The 18,509-nt window shown below is 40.6% G+C and overlaps 1 protein-coding gene and 1 long non-coding RNA gene across 3 annotated transcripts in view; both read left to right on the forward strand.

Annotated features, from left to right (window-relative positions):
* Positions 1-11,676, forward strand: part of LOC146396476 (uncharacterized) — a 73,320-nt gene extending 61,644 nt beyond the window's left edge. Inside the window, exons 2-3 of the long non-coding RNA XR_014828445.1 lie at positions 9,245-9,337; positions 11,630-11,676. This is a non-coding gene — a long non-coding RNA (uncharacterized LOC146396476). The remainder of the gene's footprint in view (positions 1-9,244; positions 9,338-11,629) is intronic.
* A 411-nt stretch (positions 11,677-12,087) lies between these two features.
* The window catches only part of EXTL3 (exostosin like glycosyltransferase 3), a 51,997-nt gene continuing 45,575 nt past the window's right edge, over positions 12,088-18,509 (forward strand). For both annotated transcript variants that reach the window (XR_014828435.1, XM_021074090.2), the window contains exon 1: positions 12,088-14,258. Coding sequence is in view for 1 of the 2 variants with exons in the window: in XM_021074090.2 (XP_020929749.2) it covers positions 12,111-14,258 (2,148 nt within the window). In the remaining variant the exon portion in view is untranslated. The remainder of the gene's footprint in view (positions 14,259-18,509) is intronic.

Consider the following 18,509-nt stretch of genomic DNA (forward strand, 5'->3'; position numbering starts at 1 on the left):
GAGACAGGTCAGACTCCTGGATTTGTGTCTGGGCTCCTCGCCTTCTTGCTGTACAGCCTTAAACAAGTTACCCAACCTTGGGGTTCACACCTCTTTTTTCCTGCAAAGTAGAAATAACAAGCCTGCCCCTCAGATGGTTGATGTGAGGTTGAAATGAGATAGTTTGTGTGAAGTGTGTTATCTAGAATGCATTGTAAATATAAATAAATGCAGTTATAGCAGGTGAAAGGTTCCCCTGCCCCCTACATTTCCAGGTCTATGATGTAGTCTGTAGATTTCCTGCATAAATAAGCTATGTACCTCTTTGACTTCCTTAATTGTCGGTAATTACATTGCTTCAGATGTCATCAATCTGAATGAAGTTTGGCATCAGTTTTTTGTTAGACTAATAGTTTTAAGAGTTGTGTGCTCTACATTAAAATCACCTGGGAGCTTTGTCAAACTGCAGAATCTTAGACCCCATGCTTGGGAATTCTGATTCATTTAATATTGAGGGGCCTGGGTTTATCATGTGAAACCTTTCTTAGGTTGTTTGTGCATCTGCCATGTAACCCTAGTTAAAAACTGATGAGACTGTATGATTTTGACTTGTAGGATGTTATCAAACTGGTGGGAAGGGAAACAGATAAGGAATTGGCGAATTTTCAAATTGAGGACTTAACCTAGGAGTTGACACTTCTGGGTTCAGGTTTATTGCTAAGTAATATTGTGACTTGGGTTAATCAAGAACCTTAGTTTTTGTTAATACCTGTGTACAGTTGAGCAGTGCAAAGAAGCCTTATTCCTTATCGATGAGTTCCTTTTGTGTCTGCTAGTGGCATCTGTGGAACATCTTTGGACTGAGAAATATCTTTTTGACCTCAAAGAATACTTCTTTTTTCCCTTTTTCAGAGCCCTGTAATAAGGGTGGCTCAGCTCTGTGGTTCTTTGTGATTGTATCATAATCTTGAGACTTGTAACTCAATATGTCAGTGCCCAACCAGTTTCTCTCACCTTATTTTGGTTTTTAATTGCTGACAACTTTCTAGTTCCCTTGTTTTACATTCAGGTTAAGTTTATTCAGTAAATAAACTACAGTTGTTGTATTGTGAAAAACACATGGCCTTGTTCTTCTGTAACTTGCGAATTGCCTATGTTAAATTTTTACAAGTCATTCTTTATCTACAGTTAGCGTTCCCTGCAAAGTGCCTTTTGTTATTTTGAACGCTGGAAGAGAGGAGTCAGAATCTTAACAATAGTGGCAGTACTGAGGAATTTGTTTTTGTTCATTTGTTTAGCTTATTAACCTACTTCCTGATTTTTGAACTAGGTACTACCTTGCTATAGCAGGCTGTTTGTCATGCCATCATGCCTCTGCTTAGCAGGAAATCAGGAAATGATGTTCTTTGGGGTCGTTAGTGTATTTACAAATGAAATCTCTGAAATACTGCTTTCAGCAACCTTACTGAACTGATTTTCTGTACAGAACTATCTTTATTTAGTTTGAAGGCCTTGTGGCAGTGGCAGTAATAGCAGCTGCACCTGGGTTGTAATAGAAATCTGCTTGTTTAATGGGCCAATTTTGACTTAAATGGAAAAGAAGAAATAGTACTACATGCATAGTTGCACAGGTGGATCATTTTCTCTGAGAATATTTTCTTGTTTGGCTTAGCAGATAAACATGAATGTAGGGTTGACTTTAGATTCTGGAATAGTATTACCATGTGTTTTAATGGTAACTATTCATTATCCATGGTTATATACAGTAGTAGTAATATGGATAACTTAAAAATAATTTATGGGGGAGTTGCTGTCATGGCTCAGCGAAAATGAATCTGACTAGCATCCATGAGAATGCAGGTTCAATCCCTGGCCTCAATCATTGGGTTAAGGATCTGGTGTTGCCATGAGCTGTGGTGCAGGTCACAGATGCGGCTCAGATCTGGCATGGCTGTGGGTGGCTGTGGCTCTGGTGTAGGCCGGCGGCTATAGCTCCAATTCGACCCCTAGCCTGGGAACCTCCATATACCGTGGGTAAGGCCCTAAAATTAAAAAGAAGATAAAAAAAATTTATTCATGATGTGCACTTGCTCTGTGTTCCTTGAGTTCACATCACAGGCAGTTTATTGTAAGGGTTAAGACATCGAGAGTGTGGGCCTTAGAGTACTGATTTGAATCCAAGTTTTACTCAATATGGATGCCTTTGGGCAAATTACCTAACTTCTCTGGTTTGGTTTCCTCATGTACAAAATGGGAATAATAGGAGTTCCCGTTGTGGCTCAGTGGGTTGAGAATCCAACTAATACCCATGAGGATGCGGTTTCGTGGCAGCAGCAGCTAGAGCGCCTAGCCTGGGAACTTTCATATGCTGGGGAGGGGTACAGACCTAAAAAGGAAAAAAAAAAAAAAAAAAGAACAGTAGTAGTACCTATTTCATAGGATTGTTGTGAAGACTGACTGAGTGTGTTAAGGAGCATGGTAGATTTAACCTGGCATACAGTAAACATTCAAGAAATGTTAGCTGTTATCACACAGTTATTTAAAACACTGAAGTCAGTTGAAGGTTTCATTTGGGAACATTTGGAAAGTGTCTAACTTCTCTGTTTTTTTGCCCCATTCTCCCTTCCTACCTTTGAGATGTAATGCGTAACAGTATCCCAAATGGAACTAGCTATTCCCTTCTTTCTTCCCCCTTTGCTTTCCTTCTCTTTTCCATTGAATGTTTTATTTTAGTTCAGTTTAGGTTTTATTTGATTTTCTTTTGGCCATGCCCAAGGCATGTGGAAGTTCCCCGGGCCTGGGATCGAACCCACGCCATAGCAGCAACCCAAGCCACTGTAGTGACAGTGCTGGATTCTTAAACCACTGTGCTGCAAGAAAACCCCTAAGGTTTTGTTTTTTGTTTTTTTTTGCCTTTTTAGGGCCGCACTTGGGGCATATGGAGGTTCCCAGGCTAGGGGTACAATTGGAGCTACAGCATACACCACAGCTGCAACATGGGAGCTGAGCCACGTCTACAACCTACACCACAGCACGGCAACGCTGGATCCTTAACCCACTGAATGAAGCCAGGGATCAAACCTGCATCCTTATGGATACTAGTCGGTTTCTTAACCTCTGAGCCAAGAAGGGAACTCCTCCTAAGATTTTTGTTTGTTTTTGTTTTTTTTTAAATGAAGAAAATTATATGTCTTAGCAAAACAGTTTAGTAAGAGCAATAAAGGTATGAATAAGTGGAGAGAATTTTCATGCTTCTGGAAAGATTAACTATTAAAATAATAATTCCCTACTTAATTGCAATGTAATTAAGTTCTTTTATATATTACTGAATTCTGTTCACTGATATGTTGTCCACTGTTTTTGTGCCTCTATTCATAAAAGAGTATTACCTGTATGTAGTTTTCTTTATTTGGTGCTGTCTGTGTCTGATTTGGGTATCAGGGTAACGCTAGGTTTGTAAAACAGACTGTAAAGTGTCCCCTCTTGGAAGAGACTGTGTGGAATAAGTGTTTATTCTTTAAACATTTAGTAGAAATGAAAAGACTTTGGGGCTGGAAACTTCTTTTTTTGGGGAGTTTTACAGTTATGAAGTTGATTTATTTAATGGTTATAGGACTAATTATTTTCTTTTTGGATGAGTTGTAAATGGTTTGTGTTTCTTGAGTAATCAGTCCATTTCATCTAAATTGTCAGATTTATGTTTGTTGAGTTGTTCAAAATCGTCCCTTATTATCTTTTTGGTGCCTGCAGAGATGGTACTAATATCCCGTTTCATTCCTGATGTTAGTAATTTGTAGCTTTTCTCTTTTTTCCTTTGTCAATATTAAGCATGTTTGTCAAGAATTTTGTTTTATTGACTTTTCTCTTTTGTTTTTATGTTTTTGATTTCAGATTTCTGTTTTTTATGATTTCTTTCTGTTTCCTTTGAGGTTCTCTCTCTCTCTTTTTTTTTTTTTTTTTTTTTTTTTTAACTAGGTTCTTGAAGCTTGGGTTAGTGATTTGAGACATTCCCTCTTTTCTAATGTAAGCATTTCGTGCATAAATGTTCTTCTCAGCACTTGCTTTAGCTGTGTCCCACGGGTTGTTTTCATATATATTTTATTTAATCCCCACAATAACCCTGGAGTAGGTAGGGGTTTTCATATCACTTTAAGGAGAAAATTATGTAACATTCTTAAATTCTTAAAAACTATGCTGAGTCTTGAGCCAGATAGTCTAGCTCTTAAGTCCAGATGGCCTTCAATCCTCATCCTAGCTGTGAAATTCTCTTTTATTTTACAGTGTTTTATAGTGTTTCATTTTCCTGAACTTGATGGAGAATGAAGTTAGTATCATTATTTAACTAGTACCATTTCTTCCCTTTGGCAAGAACTAGTTTATGGCTCCAACCAAACTGTTGGGCAGGGTGGGAAATGTCAGCCGATCCCTTCTTGTGGAGTAATTACCTGTTCCTTCACACCATTATTGGTGAACTACTGGGAAATGGATACCCTTTGTATTGCTGGTGGGAGGATAAATGATCATCTTTCTAGTAGACAATAATTTTTAAGTGGTAAGATGTTCTTGCTGTGACTCATTTTGAAATTTTCTTTCTAAGGATATAACCATGGATGTATATATACAAAGATAGCTACAAGAATAGTTGTTACAGCTTTTATTATAGTGAAAAGTTGGAGACAGATATCTGACAAAAGGGGATTGGTTAAATAAATTACGGTCTTTCTGTATTCAGTTATTAATGATCATGTATAATGTATAATATATATTGATGTGGGATAGTAGACTGTTGTGATATGTGAAAAAGAATCAGATTACAAAAAAACATATATCCCACTTTTGTAAGCATGTTTATTCATGCATAGACAAAAGACTGGAGGAGGTCTTTAGTTTTGACAAAATAGCAGAGTAGGTAACTATTTTAAAATATTGAAAAACCCTGCTACAAAAATGCATATTTCGCTTTCAAGAAGGAAAGGAAAATTCTCATTAAAATAGAATAGTGGGGTGGGAGCAGGGGAGGTTGAGGATTAAAAAAAGCATCTGATGAGGAGTCTGATGCCATAGCCCCCTTAGGTTGTTTGCCAGTTGTAGTAACTTGCACTTTAGTTCCCGCAGAGACAAGAGAAAGGGCTTTGCACCTGTGAATGTTAAACTGCAACATGAGAGAAGAGTATGACTCTTCAGAGTGTTTAACATTCCCTAAATGAGTAGATAGACCAGAAAAATCTACCTGTGATTATGCAGAGAGAGATTGGTCTCTCTCAGCAGGATCCTGAGTTGGTTGGGGAAGGGAATATCCACTGAGAACTCATGACCATGGATTTCCCTTTATATGGGTTTTGTGTTCAAATTTACAATACATGTGGGGTCTGGGAGAATCTCCAGATTGAGAATTGACATAAAAAATTGATCTATGGAGTTCCATGTGGCCTAGCAAGTTGAGGATCTGGTATTGTTACTCAGTTGCTGCTGTGGTGCAGAATCAATCCCTGGCTTGAGAACTTCTCTATGCCACATGTGTGACCAAAAAAAAAAAAAAAAGTGATCTAAGGCTGATAATATATGACAGAGTTATCTGGAAAACAAACTATTCTAGAAGGACATATCTTCTTCAACCCAGACCATGTAGATTTTCCAGAAATAAAGCACTACCAAAAGTGAATTCAATACAGGATTGTAAATAAGCATGGAAGCAATCTGCTGTTCCTCTATGAGCAGGAATTAGCAGACAGATCAAATTAAACACAAGAAGAGAAGGAATAGAAAACAGAAAGAATAGGTCCTATTACAAAAATAAGGCAAAATTAAAAAAAAAAAAAAGTTCAGCTGAATTTCTGGAAATAGAAAATAGTCATTGAAATTAAAGCCCTGTGGCTAAGATAACCACTTAAACACAGGAGAATTAATGAATTAGAACTAGCTGGCAAGCTGTGGCTTGTGGGGTAAATAAAGAGACAAGTGGAAATATTTTATATAGACTGTATGTGGCTCCCAAAGCCTGATATATTTACTCTCTGGCTCTTCATTGAAAACATTTCCTGACCTCTCAGCTGGATAGATCTGAGGAAATTTCCAGATGGTAGTACAAAGGACAAAAAGAGAAAATATAGAAGAGTTTAAAGATGTAAAATGAGGTCTGATATACATCAAGGTGAGGAGGAGGGACTGGCAATATCCAAAGAGGTGATGGCTGAGAATTTTCTTGATTAGCGGAAGACACAGATAATAAGAACCAGAAATTTTGATGAGTGCTGAGTATCTCATTTCTCCACTCCCCAAACTTCACGTGTAGACAACATTCAGAATTCCAAAGATGAAAAGATCTTAAATACAACCAGAATGGAAAGTCAGATCTACCAGGTGCAGCAGTGAGATGGCACCTCACTTCTTAACAGCAATGATAAAGGCCAGAGGATTCTTCAGTGTTGGTGAAAAAAAATTGTTAACCTGGAATGGCATATCCAGCTAGATAACTATTCAAGATTTAGGGTGAAATGAAGAGTTTTTCACATAAAAACACAGTTTACCACCAGTAGACTCTCACTAAAGGAATTTCTTGAGGAAAAAGGGAAACAATCAGAAGGAAGAAATGAAATGCAAGAAAGAACAGAATTTTGAGTGAGGAAATTGGTAAATATATGGGTGAATCTAAACAAACCTGAATTGTATTAGTGATAATAAAGCCTAGCATTGAGAGCATAAAAATAAGGTGGAGCTAAAATATCAGTCAATAATGTAAAAGAAGGTAAAGATCTTTTATTAATTAGGAAGAGGGAAGAAATATTAGAGATAATGTAAAACTTTCCATTTAGAATGCACATTACATTTTAAAGGTAATCACTGAAGAAGATAAATTGAATATAAAACTTCCAGATTGGTAGAGGGTTTAAAAAAAAAAGGGAATATAAAACTTGATCAACTGAACAGAAGTCACAAAAGGGCTGGAGAGTAGAAAAAATGATAAATAGCACAAAAGATGACTGTTAGAAGTAAATCTTACTGTGTCACAATAAGTGTAAGTAGATCGAACACTGTAGTTTAAAAGTCAAAGGTTATTTATTAAATTGGAGTTCTATTAAAAAATGAAATATTGTTCTCAAATATTTCTAAGAGGTACCTAAAACACAAGGACAATGGAAAGTTTGCTAGAAAATGAATAGAAAAAGTTAAGTTTGGAAATACTAAGAGCTAAGTGGCTGATAAACTTGGAGTACCCAAGTGTCCATCAGCAGTTGAGTGGATAAACAAAGTGGTCGTATAAACAGACAGTGGAGTATTACTCAGCCAAAAAAAGGAGTGAAGTTCTGTACATGCTGCAACAGAAATGAACTTGGAACTTGCAAAGTGAAATTAGCCAGCCACATAGGGACAAATAATGTGTGATTCTACTTATATGAATTTCTAGAATAGGAGAATTCAGAGAGATAGAAAGTAAGTTAGAGGTTGCCAGGGCCCAGGGGAGAGGGAAATGAGTTATTGCTTAATGTTTACAGAGTTTCCAGATGAAATAAAAAATACTGATTTAGAGTAATGCACAAGGAATAAAATGATAAATTGATGGGGAATGTGAGATTAGACATAATGGTTTGTTACAGTCTAGTACTAGGGTGAAGGCAGTAGAATTAAAGGAAGGGATAAATGTAAACATGGTACATTATTGTTATAAATATATTATTACCATTATTGTTATTATAAAAGAGAATGGATATAATTTGGCAGATCAGATGTAGCTGTAAGCAGTTGCAGGAATTAAAAATAACTCTAAGACTTGTAGCTAATAAATAGCCTACTATACATGAGATACGGTTCAGGGTGTTTTTTACTCACAGTCTCTAATGTTCATAACAATCCTGAAATGAGTATTATCTTTTACTGATGAAGAAACTGCCAGTCTAAATGGTTAAGTGACCATCTAATAGTTTACAAAGCTGGCGTTTGATCCAGGTTTGTCTAGCTCTGAGGTCTGTGCTCTTTCCTGTATATCACATTGTTTCAGGTTTGTAAGACTGGAAGAATGCAGTATCATGGACAGAACTGAAACTTATTGGAAAAAGGAAATGTTGGGAATCATGAAGTGACCATAGTATTATCCTAGGAGAGGTATCCTTTAGGGAGTGGGAAATACTGGTCTCTTAGTGCAGAGCAGACAGGCTAGGATGGGAGTAGCTTCGGGAGGTTGAAACCATTTAATGGGTGGATTCATCACCAGATTATGTTGAAAGCTTTGTGGAGCACTTTCTACATGAGGTAGGAGGAGGGCTGGCTGCTAGCAAAGCAGAAAGGGAATAAGTTAGGGAAATAGGGGAGAATACTAGAAAGTATGGCTTCATGGGAAGTCAAGAGTTTATTAAGTGAGGTAGTGATCAGGGATATAAATCACCTATTTAACAGATGTTTATGAAGTTCTCACAGTGTGCTGGGTACTGGTGATAGAGCAGTGATCCAAGTAGACAAGGTTCCTGCCCTCAAAAATTAGGTTTTGGTGGGGAAGGTAGGTAATAAATAAATTAAAGATACTATGAAGGTAATCAAGGTCAGTGCCAGAATGGGTCAGGGGTAAGAATGGCTACTTCTTTTTAAATTAATTTTTTAAATTGAAGTATAGTTGATTTACAGTGTGTTAATTTCTGCTGTATAGCAGAGTGATTGAGTTATATATGTATATACTTTTTATTTTATTTTATTTTGGCTGGATCCATGGCATATGGAAGTTCTTTTCTACGTTTTAGCATTTTGGCTTATTCCCTCTTAGAGCACATAAATAGGTAACTGTATGTCTGGATGCTTTGCCTTTGAGAGTGCCGATTTGTGCCTGTCATCCCAGCGTGTTTATTAACAGTACCCCTTTTCACTTAAAAGAGTGTCTCCTTGAGAATAGCAAATTCTGTGGTCACTTTATATACCTAAAGGAAGCATTTTCACACTGAAGAGTAAATAAATTCCTTTTTTTTTTTTTTTTGCTTTTTAGGGCTGCACCTGTAACATATGGAAGTTCCTAGGCTAGGGGTCAAATCTGAGCTACAGCTGTCAGCCTGCACCACAGCAGTGCAGGATCTGAGCCGTGTCTGCTACCTACACCACAGCTCACGGCAACTCTGGATCCTTAACCCACTGAGCAAGACCAGGGATCAAACCCATATCCTCATGGATACTAATTGGGTTTGTAACCTGCTGAGCCACAGTGGGAACTCCAGTAAATAAATTCTTTAATAGCACCTTCATTATTATTTTTCTAATAGCATGTCTCTTCTCTATATTCTTTCAGGAGAGCAAGTCCTAGAGTTCACTATTTCAAGAAATTATATACTGAAGTGTAATGCCGCCCGAGTCAGAGAAAGGAAGGACCCTGGACCATATGGTAAGGAGGGAATGAATGAGCTAAGTTGCCTGGATTATGCCTTCTTTTTTACCTCCACTCTATCTTTTTCTTTGTTGATTTGATCATAAGCTCAGACAAAATTTTTTTTTTTTTTTAAAAACAGATTTTAACTTTTGAATTAAAAGTTTTTCCTTAACCCACTGAGTGAGGCCAGGGGACCTATGTTCTTTGGGATGTTTTGTCAGCTCCTAATTATCTAAGTTTAGATCATCCAAATTTAGGCTTTTCAATGATAGTTTTTTTTTGTTTGTTTTTTGTTTTTGTTTTTTGTTCTCTAGGGCCACACCTGAACACATGGAAGTTCCTAGCTGGGGGTTGAATCGGAGCTACAGCTGCCAGCCACAGCCACATCAACACAGGATCCGAGGCTTGTCTGCGACCAACACCACAGCTCATGGCAACGCCGGATCCTTAACCCATTGAGCAAGGCCAGGGATCGAACTCACATCCTCATGGATCCTAGTCGGGTTAACCACTGAGCCAAGAAGGGAACGCCCCATGATAGATACTTTTTGATTCTTGTTGTCCCTATCTTGTGGTCTGATTTACTTAAGCCTTTTAGTAATATTGTCATTGCTTGTTATTTTTACTTAAAGAGAAGACTTTTTCAAACATTTAATAGTACATCTTTAACAAGTAGAAGCTAGAAAGAGTGATTGAGCATCCATAAAGTACTGCTTACTTTATACGCCTGGTACTGGTACCTTTGCTATTTGTTTATATCTTTTTAGGCTAAAGGAGGTCCTATGAAGTGAAGGATTATTTCACATCCTAGATTCTGAATCCACAGTTATACTTAGCATGTCTTAGACATGTTAAGAGTGTGGTAAATACTTTTTGGAGGAAATGTAAGAAATTGGGAGTATTCTTTGGCACAGAACATTATGATCACTTCTAGATGTATTGAATTTGAGATGAAAGCAAGTGAAAAGCTTTTGTAAGCTGTGATAGTAAAGTTTGGTAAGAGAACAGGACTGGGAATGTTGTTTCAAGATTTATTAGACTAAAGGACCCTCACATCCTCTGTCCTTTATTTTTGTAAGAGCAAAATGTATTGCTGTTATCTCCATGCACTTATCTCTATTTTGGGGGATTAGAAAACTAGGGCCTAAGGTCTGACAGCAAATCTCCAAAGGATGAGAAATAATGCCCCTCATTTCTAAGTATAGTGTTCTTTCTGAAAGACCAAGTTACTATTTATATTTTAAGAAGGAGCACATGATGTCTGCTAACAGAAGATAAATGAGAAGCAAACTTGGAAATACATTTTGTCTCTGAATTACTGTACCTACCACTGGGTAAAGATCAAAAGAGCTGGAGTTCCTGTCCTGGCTCGGCAGTTAACAACCTGACTGGTATCCATGAGGATGAGGGTTCAATCCCTGGCCTTGCTCAGTGGGTTAAGAATCCAGCATTGCCATGAGCTGTGGTATAGGTCACAGATGCGGCTCAGATCCTGCGTTGCTGTGGCTGTGGTGTAGGCTGGCAACTGTAGCTCTGATTGGACCCCTAGCCTGGGAACCTCCATACGCCGCAGGTCAGGCCCTAAAAAAAAAAAAAAGATCAAAAGAGTTCTCTTCAGCTCTTTTCAATTCTGAATATAACATACGGAGCTTCTTTGAGTTCCCATGTGGCACAGTGGGTTAAGGATCTGGTGTTGTCACTGCAGTGGCTGGGGTAGTGGCAGGGGTTACTGCTATGGTGTGGGTTCTGTTCCTGCCCAGGGGCTTCCACATGCCATGAGTGTGGCCATAAGAAAAGAAAAGGAAAAAAAACCAAAAAACCAAATGGAGTTCCTCACACTCACAGAATGTTTTTTGTTTTTTGTTTTTCAGAAGCAAACTTTCACATTAGAACTGACTATAGCTGCTAAGAATGGATAGGAGGGTGTTTTTCTTCATCTAATAACGATGCCTAAGTCTAGGATAACAAATTGTTGTGAACATTTTTGTCCTCTAGTGAATGTAGTTATCATCATTTTATGTGGCTCTAATGCTGCTCTTTGTCCAGTTAAATAGGAAGGAGCTGTGTGTGTCTAAACACAGAAGCTGTTTTTGGACACTTACCATATCCATTTCTTACTAACCACAAGTAAGATATCCATATCAAACAAAACCTACGTTGGACTTGAAATGTTTTGCAAGACACAGACCAATGATCCAACCATTGTTCCATGATAAGATTTAAGCATTTCCTAGAAAGTTACTGGTGGAGGACAGGGTTGTTGAACATAATCTCCTCAAGACTGACTGGGTTCTCTTTCTTTTCCAGGCCTGATTGTTGGCAATGATATCAGTAAGAGGCTGGCACTTACTTCTGTTCTAACCAGCTACTTTATAAGCGTGAATAGTAACTATGCATATGTGCTGGTCAGCAAAACCAAGGAACAAGAGCTATGGCAGTTGACAAAGTCTATCTGATTCCAGACTGTTTTTCCTGGGTTCCATCACTGGGGACCTCCTCCCCTCCATCTCATCGACAGTGTGGTACCTTTTACCGTTTAATAAAGATTAAGGACATGTTCTTTGGTCAACAACCAGAACTCAAAATCTGCTGGAGTAGGGTCAGAGACCATTTCAGTCACAGCTGAGGAAAATGAAATTTCCATTTTATTTGGTGCCTTGTACCAGGAGCACACTAACTCTTTCGGAAACACGTGAGTGAGAAGAGATTGTGTTTTGTCTGCTAGAAACTCACGGTTATGGCGAGTGACCCAACGTGATCAGTGGGGGCAAGAGCCACAGAGGAACTCATGACGGGCTATACCATGTTGCGGAATGGGGGCTCGGGGAACGGAGGTCAGACCTGCATGCTGCGGTGGTCCAACCGGATTCGGCTCACGTGGCTCAGCTTCACGCTCTTCATCATCCTGGTTTTCTTCCCCCTCATCGCTCACTATTATCTCACCACCCTGGACGAGGCGGACGAGGCAGGCAAGCGGATTTTTGGCCCACGGGCTGGTAGCGAGCTCTGCGAGGTAAAGCACGTGCTGGATCTCTGCCGCATCCGTGAGTCTGTCAGTGAAGAGCTCTTGCAGCTGGAAGCCAAGCGGCAAGAGCTGAACAGTGAAATCGCCAAGCTGAATCTGAAGATTGAAGCCTGTAAGAAGAGTATCGAGAATGCCAAGCAGGACCTGCTCCAGCTCAAGAACGTCATCAGCCAGACTGAGCACTCCTATAAAGAGCTGATGGCCCAAAATCAGCCCAAACTTTCTCTGCCCATCCGACTCCTCCCCGAGAAGGATGATGCTGGCCTTCCTCCCCCAAAGGTCCTCCGGGGCTGCCGGCTGCACAATTGTTTTGATTATTCTCGTTGCCCTCTCACCTCTGGCTTTCCAGTCTATGTTTATGACAGTGACCAGTTTGCCTTTGGCAGCTACCTGGATCCCTTGGTCAAGCAGGCTTTTCAGGCCACAGCACGAGCCAATGTGTATGTTACAGAAAATGCAGACATTGCCTGCCTTTATGTGATCTTAGTGGGAGAGATGCAGGAGCCGGTGGTGCTGCGGCCTGCGGAACTTGAGAGACATTTGTATTCTCTACCACACTGGCGGACAGATGGGCACAACCACGTCATCATCAACCTGTCTCGGAGGTCGGACACGCAGAATTTATTGTACAATGTCAGTACAGGCCGTGCCATGGTGGCCCAGTCCACTTTCTATGCTGCCCAGTACAGGCCTGGCTTTGACTTGGTGGTATCACCACTAGTCCATGCCATGTCAGAGCCCAACTTTATGGAAATCCCACCGCAGGTGCCAGTGAAGCGGAAGTATCTCTTCACCTTCCAGGGTGAGAAGATTGAGTCGCTGAGATCCAGCCTTCAGGAGGCTCGTTCCTTTGAGGAGGAGATGGAGGGCGACCCTCCAGCAGACTACGACGATCGCATCATTGCCACCCTCAAGGCAGTGCAGGACAGCAAGCTAGACCAGGTGCTGGTGGAATTTACCTGCAAAAACCAGCCAAGACCCAGTCTGCCTACTGAGTGGGCGCTGTGCGGGGAGCGGGAAGACCGCTTAGAGCTGCTGAAGCTTTCCACCTTTGCCCTCATTATCACTCCTGGGGACCCTCACTTGGTTATCTCCTCTGGGTGTGCGACGCGGCTCTTTGAAGCCCTGGAGGTCGGGGCCGTCCCGGTCGTGCTGGGGGAGCAAGTGCAGCTTCCTTACCAAGACATGCTGCAGTGGAGCGAGGCTGCCCTGGTGGTGCCCAAGCCGCGAGTGACCGAGGTCCACTTCCTGTTACGAAGTCTCTCGGACAGCGACCTCCTAGCTATGAGGCGGCAAGGCCGCTTCCTCTGGGAGACTTACTTCTCCACCGCCGACAGCATCTTCAGTACCGTGCTGGCTGTGATTAGGACTCGCATCCAGATCCCAGCCGCTCCCATCCGGGAGGAAGCCGCGGCTGAGATCCCCCATCGCTCAGGCAAGGCGGCTGGGACCGACCCCAACATGGCCGACAACGGGGACCTGGACCTGGGGCCGGTGGAGACGGAGCCGCCCTACGCCTCCCCCAAATACCTCCGCAACTTCACCTTGACCGTCACTGACTTCTACCGCAGCTGGAACTCTGCGCCAGGGCCTTTCCACCTTTTCCCCCACACACCGTTTGACCCTGTGTTGCCCTCAGAGGCCAAATTCTTGGGCTCGGGGACCGGATTTCGGCCTATTGGTGGCGGAGCCGGGGGTTCTGGCAAGGAGTTCCAAGCAGCACTTGGAGGCAATGTTCCTCGGGAGCAGTTCACAGTCGTGATGTTGACTTACGAGCGGGAGGAGGTGCTCATGAACTCTTTGGAGAGACTGAATGGCCTCCCTTACCTCAACAAGGTCGTGGTGGTGTGGAATTCTCCCAAGCTGCCGTCGGAGGACCTTCTGTGGCCTGACATTGGCGTCCCCATCATGGTAATAGACATATGAGCAGTTTGTTTTACTGTGTGAGAGATTATTTCACTCTTAATCTCTTTTCCTTAAATATGCTTAAAAAAAAAAACCTATGCAGATTCTTCCCCTTAAATTTCTGCTTGTTTCTTTTTCAGTCCTTTCAGGCATTGCCAGTTCTGTCTCTACGATTCACTTCCGAAATCTCCTCTAAGATGCTCCAAAACCAGAATTGATAAGGACCCCATGAAGGTTTACAAAAACCCTTGAGTGACCTCATAAACTTCTTCTGTGTCATCACAAAGATGATGATGAGAATGATGATGAAAAGCTAACATTTTAGAAACACTTATGATCTAGACGTTATAATGTAGCCCTTATGGAACTTATGTAATGAATTAGGACAATTTCTTCATTATATATCTGTGGAAGCTGAGGCTTAGCGAGGTTAATCATTTTGCTCAGGGTCATGATTAGCAGTCATGGGTGAACTGAGCTTTAGTGTGTCTGATCCCAGAAACTGCGGTTTTAATCACCTCCCAGAGGGTTGAGGAAGAAGACCTGTTTCATTTAACAGGCTTTAGAAGACTGGAGTCAGGGTTTGATGTTTTGGGAGTTAGAGATCTTGAACCTTTCCCAGAGTCTCTTCCAGGTTCTTTCTCATTCTTTACTTCATCCGTTATGGTCAGAATGTTCTATTTCACAGAGAAATAATAGCCAAATAATAGAACTTTAGTTCTGAATACTTTAGCTTTTGATGTAAGCTTGTCAGTCTAGAGAGATTACCCATTTCTCTTAATTGTGAGAACTTAAAACAAGTCTTAAGCAACCTGGAAACTATTTACCCTGCAGCACAGTATTTTCCAGAAGAAGGTAGCAGAGAAGGGCAGAGATCTGATGGGCCATGCATTGCTAGATGCTTGCTTATGAAAATTAGTATAGTTTTCAGGGAGAATTTGCCTAGAAGGAGAATGTGTAGGCTAGATCAGTTTTTAAAAATTTTTATTTCATTGAGGAACTAATTCACATGAAATATTTTCTAAGTAGCACCATGTTATAATGGAAAAGCATGAGTTTTAGAATGATGCAGAGCTGGGATTAAGTAGTCATTTTGTGGTCTTTGATAAGTTAATTCCTTTGACTTCAGGATTAAAGAGGAATCTAAAATAATACAAGTTAGGAATCTAGAAAGATGCTCAATAATGATTTAATTCCTACTTATCCCTTCATATCACAGGAGAGAGAAGGCAGTATAGAAATTCTGCTTATGTTAAGAACAGCTCAGAGTTCCCGTTGTGGCTCAGTGGTTAACGAATCCGACTAAGAACCATGAGGTTGTGGGTTCGATCCCTAGCCTTGCTCAGTGGGTTAAGGATCCGGTGTTGCTATGAGCTGTGGTGTAGGTCACAGACGTGGCTCGGATCCCGCGTTGCTATGGCTCTGGCATAGGCTTGGCAGCTACAGCTCTGATTAGACCCCTAGCCTGGGAACCTCCATATGCCATGGGAGCGGGCCTAGAAAAGGCAAAAAGACCAAAAAAAAAAAAAAAAAAAAAAAAAGACAGCTCTAGCTCACTTCACTGATAAAGCTTCATATCTGTTACATAATTTCTCTTGTGTCAGAACTGTTACTGCTTTCTTTGTCTTATAAAAATCTTTGTTTTAAATTTTCATTAATGCTGCTACTTTCTTATTACTGCTGCTCATCTTTTTTTGTATTTTAGTTAATTGAATTTATAATCTGAGGTTATTCAAAGATTGCCTAGGGTTCTCAAAACTTTTGATCCCAGAATTTATCTTGCATGTTAAGGAGAGTGTTATGAAGGGGGGGTGGGTTATAGACTTCATCCCAAATAAATTTAACTTTTTTCTTTTTCAGTTACAACTTCTTGAAAGGCATCAAAATTAAAAAAATTTTTTGTTCTATGAAAGGTAGATACTGCTCAAATAGAATAATAAAGCAGCCTTTGTTTTCCATTTCCTGAGTTTTCTTTGAATTTGATAGGGATGTAGAGAAGCTGATGCCACCACAGTTAACAGTGACTAGAGTTCGTCAGAGAACCTACCAGAACTAATCCTTCCTTTTAACTCTGGTGGGAAATAAGTCCTCTTTGATTACTGGGCAGCTTATTGCAACAGTATAATGCCTGGTCAGAAAATGCCAGACACTTTCCAAATGGGGTGCTATTTTGAATGGCTTGTTCATATTAGAGCTACACGTTTTTTCTAGTTCTTCTGAAAAAGAAGAAACACTTTCAAGATGGAGAATTTAACTCCGTTCTCTAAATATTTGGATTGCTTTCTGTTTAAGAGAGGCCAGTTTTGGGAGCAGCAGTTGAATTGCTCACCCCTTGGGCAGAGAGCCGACCCTCCCAGATCTCAGGGCTCAGAGGGACTGCCAGCTCTTCCCTGTGGGAAAATGGTGCCCTTATGAGCCACCTCAGAGAGGTTTTTCCACTAAGGATGCAGATATAACCTATCCATTATGTTATTGGTAAATAGAACTTATAAAATTAGCACCAGAATGGTGCCCAGGCAATCTCTTATATTCTGATCCTTCAGGGAAAATGATTTGAAATCAGCATTTTGGTTAAGAGAATCAACCCAGGAACTTATATGCCATTTCAGAAAATGCTAGGAAGTTTGTGCTTCTCTTCTCCTCAGGGTGCCATCAAAGCAGTGGGCATAAATGCTCGATGTTTGTGGGCTATGAACTCTGTTGCTCTCTAGGTGTTTAAGTAGAGAGGGATTGTTTTAGGGGGACCAACTGGGAATTATATGTTAAAATTCCTCCTTCTTTTCTATTATTTACGTGAAAGGAGAAACTGCATCGTGATCTTCACTGCCACCACCCTTGGACCCTCCTGCCAAATGCTTTATGTGAAGAGAATTTCAGTTCAAGGGGGGTAGAGCCTGGGCAGAGTGACAGCACTGCACCCAGGGAGATGGGGTATGTGCCACCAGGGCAGTGGGCCTCTTAGCCGAATGGTGTGGGGCGACGGCACAGAGGTGGTGATGGCAGGTGACTGCTGCCTCTGTCTCTCTCCTGCTCTGTGAACAGTCGAATCAGGTTTCTTAGCTCCAGGAGGGAAACAGCAGAGAATGTGTAATGCAAGTCGAATGGAGGGTAGCATTTTGCTGGGGGATTTGAAGGCCTTTTGAAAAACTCCCTCCTCGGTGGGGGGCTACCATATGCATGCTTCTTGAAGATCCCCACTGTTTCCAGGCCTCCAATTGTTTCTGATGATACATCAGCTATTTCTCAATTTTTTGTTTCCGTGTACGTAATGTGTTCTTTTTCTCTGGCTGCTTTCAAGATTCTTTCTTTGTATTTGGTTTTCAGCAGTTTGACTGTGATATGCCTTAGTAATTCACTGAGCTTCTTGAAGCTAGTAATTTGTGTTTTCTAAAATATTTGGGGAAATTTTTGTTCAGTATTTGTTCAGATATTTTTCTCCCCCATTCTTTCCCTCCTCTCCTTGGGAACTCCATTCGATGTGTATTAGCCATTTTGAGATCATCCACAGTTTTCAGTGGCTTCATTTTTTAAAAATCTTTTTTATCTTTGATAATTTCTGTTGATTTGTCAAGTTTACTGACTTTTGTGTTAATAGTGCTATTAAGCTCATTGAGTCAATTTTTTTTTCCCCCTGTCTTTTTAGGGCCACGCCCGCAGCATATTTAGGTTCCCAGGCTAGGAGTCCATTCAGAACTGTAGCCGCCAGCCTACATCAGGGCCACAGCAGCGCAGGATCTGAGCCGAGTCTTCGACCTACACTACAGCTCACAGCAACTTCGGATCCTTAACCCACTGAGCAAGGCCGGGATCAAACCTGCATCCTCGTGGATGCCAGTCAGGTTTGTTAACCTCTGAGCCATGATGAGAACTTCTCATTGAGTCAGTTTTAAATTTCAGATACTGTAGTTTGCACTTCCAGTATTTCCATCTTTTTAAAAATAATAGTTTCTGTTTCTCTGCTGAGATTTCCTGTTTTGTTTTTGCTTTTTCCCATTCTGAGCATTCTTTACTTGATGAGCACAGTTATGATAGCCACTTTAACATCTTAGTCTGCTAATTTCAACATACAGGTCATTTGAGTATTTGTTATAATTGAGTTTTTTTCCCTGAAGACTTGGTCATGTTTTTTTGGTTCTTTGTACACCAAACAGTTTTGTATTAAACCTGCACATTGTGAATGTTGTGAAGACTGTGAATTTTGTTTTATTTCTCTGAAAAGTGTTGAGATTTTAGTTTTAGCAGACAGTTAATTAGGTT

This window comes from Sus scrofa, chromosome 14, assembly GCF_054392235.1.
Source record: "Sus scrofa isolate SSC_HxYL_T2T_F1_AM1 chromosome 14, Sscrofa_HxYL_maternal_Yorkshire_Landrace_v2.0, whole genome shotgun sequence".
In the NCBI taxonomy this organism is placed as follows: domain Eukaryota; kingdom Metazoa; phylum Chordata; class Mammalia; order Artiodactyla; family Suidae; genus Sus; species Sus scrofa.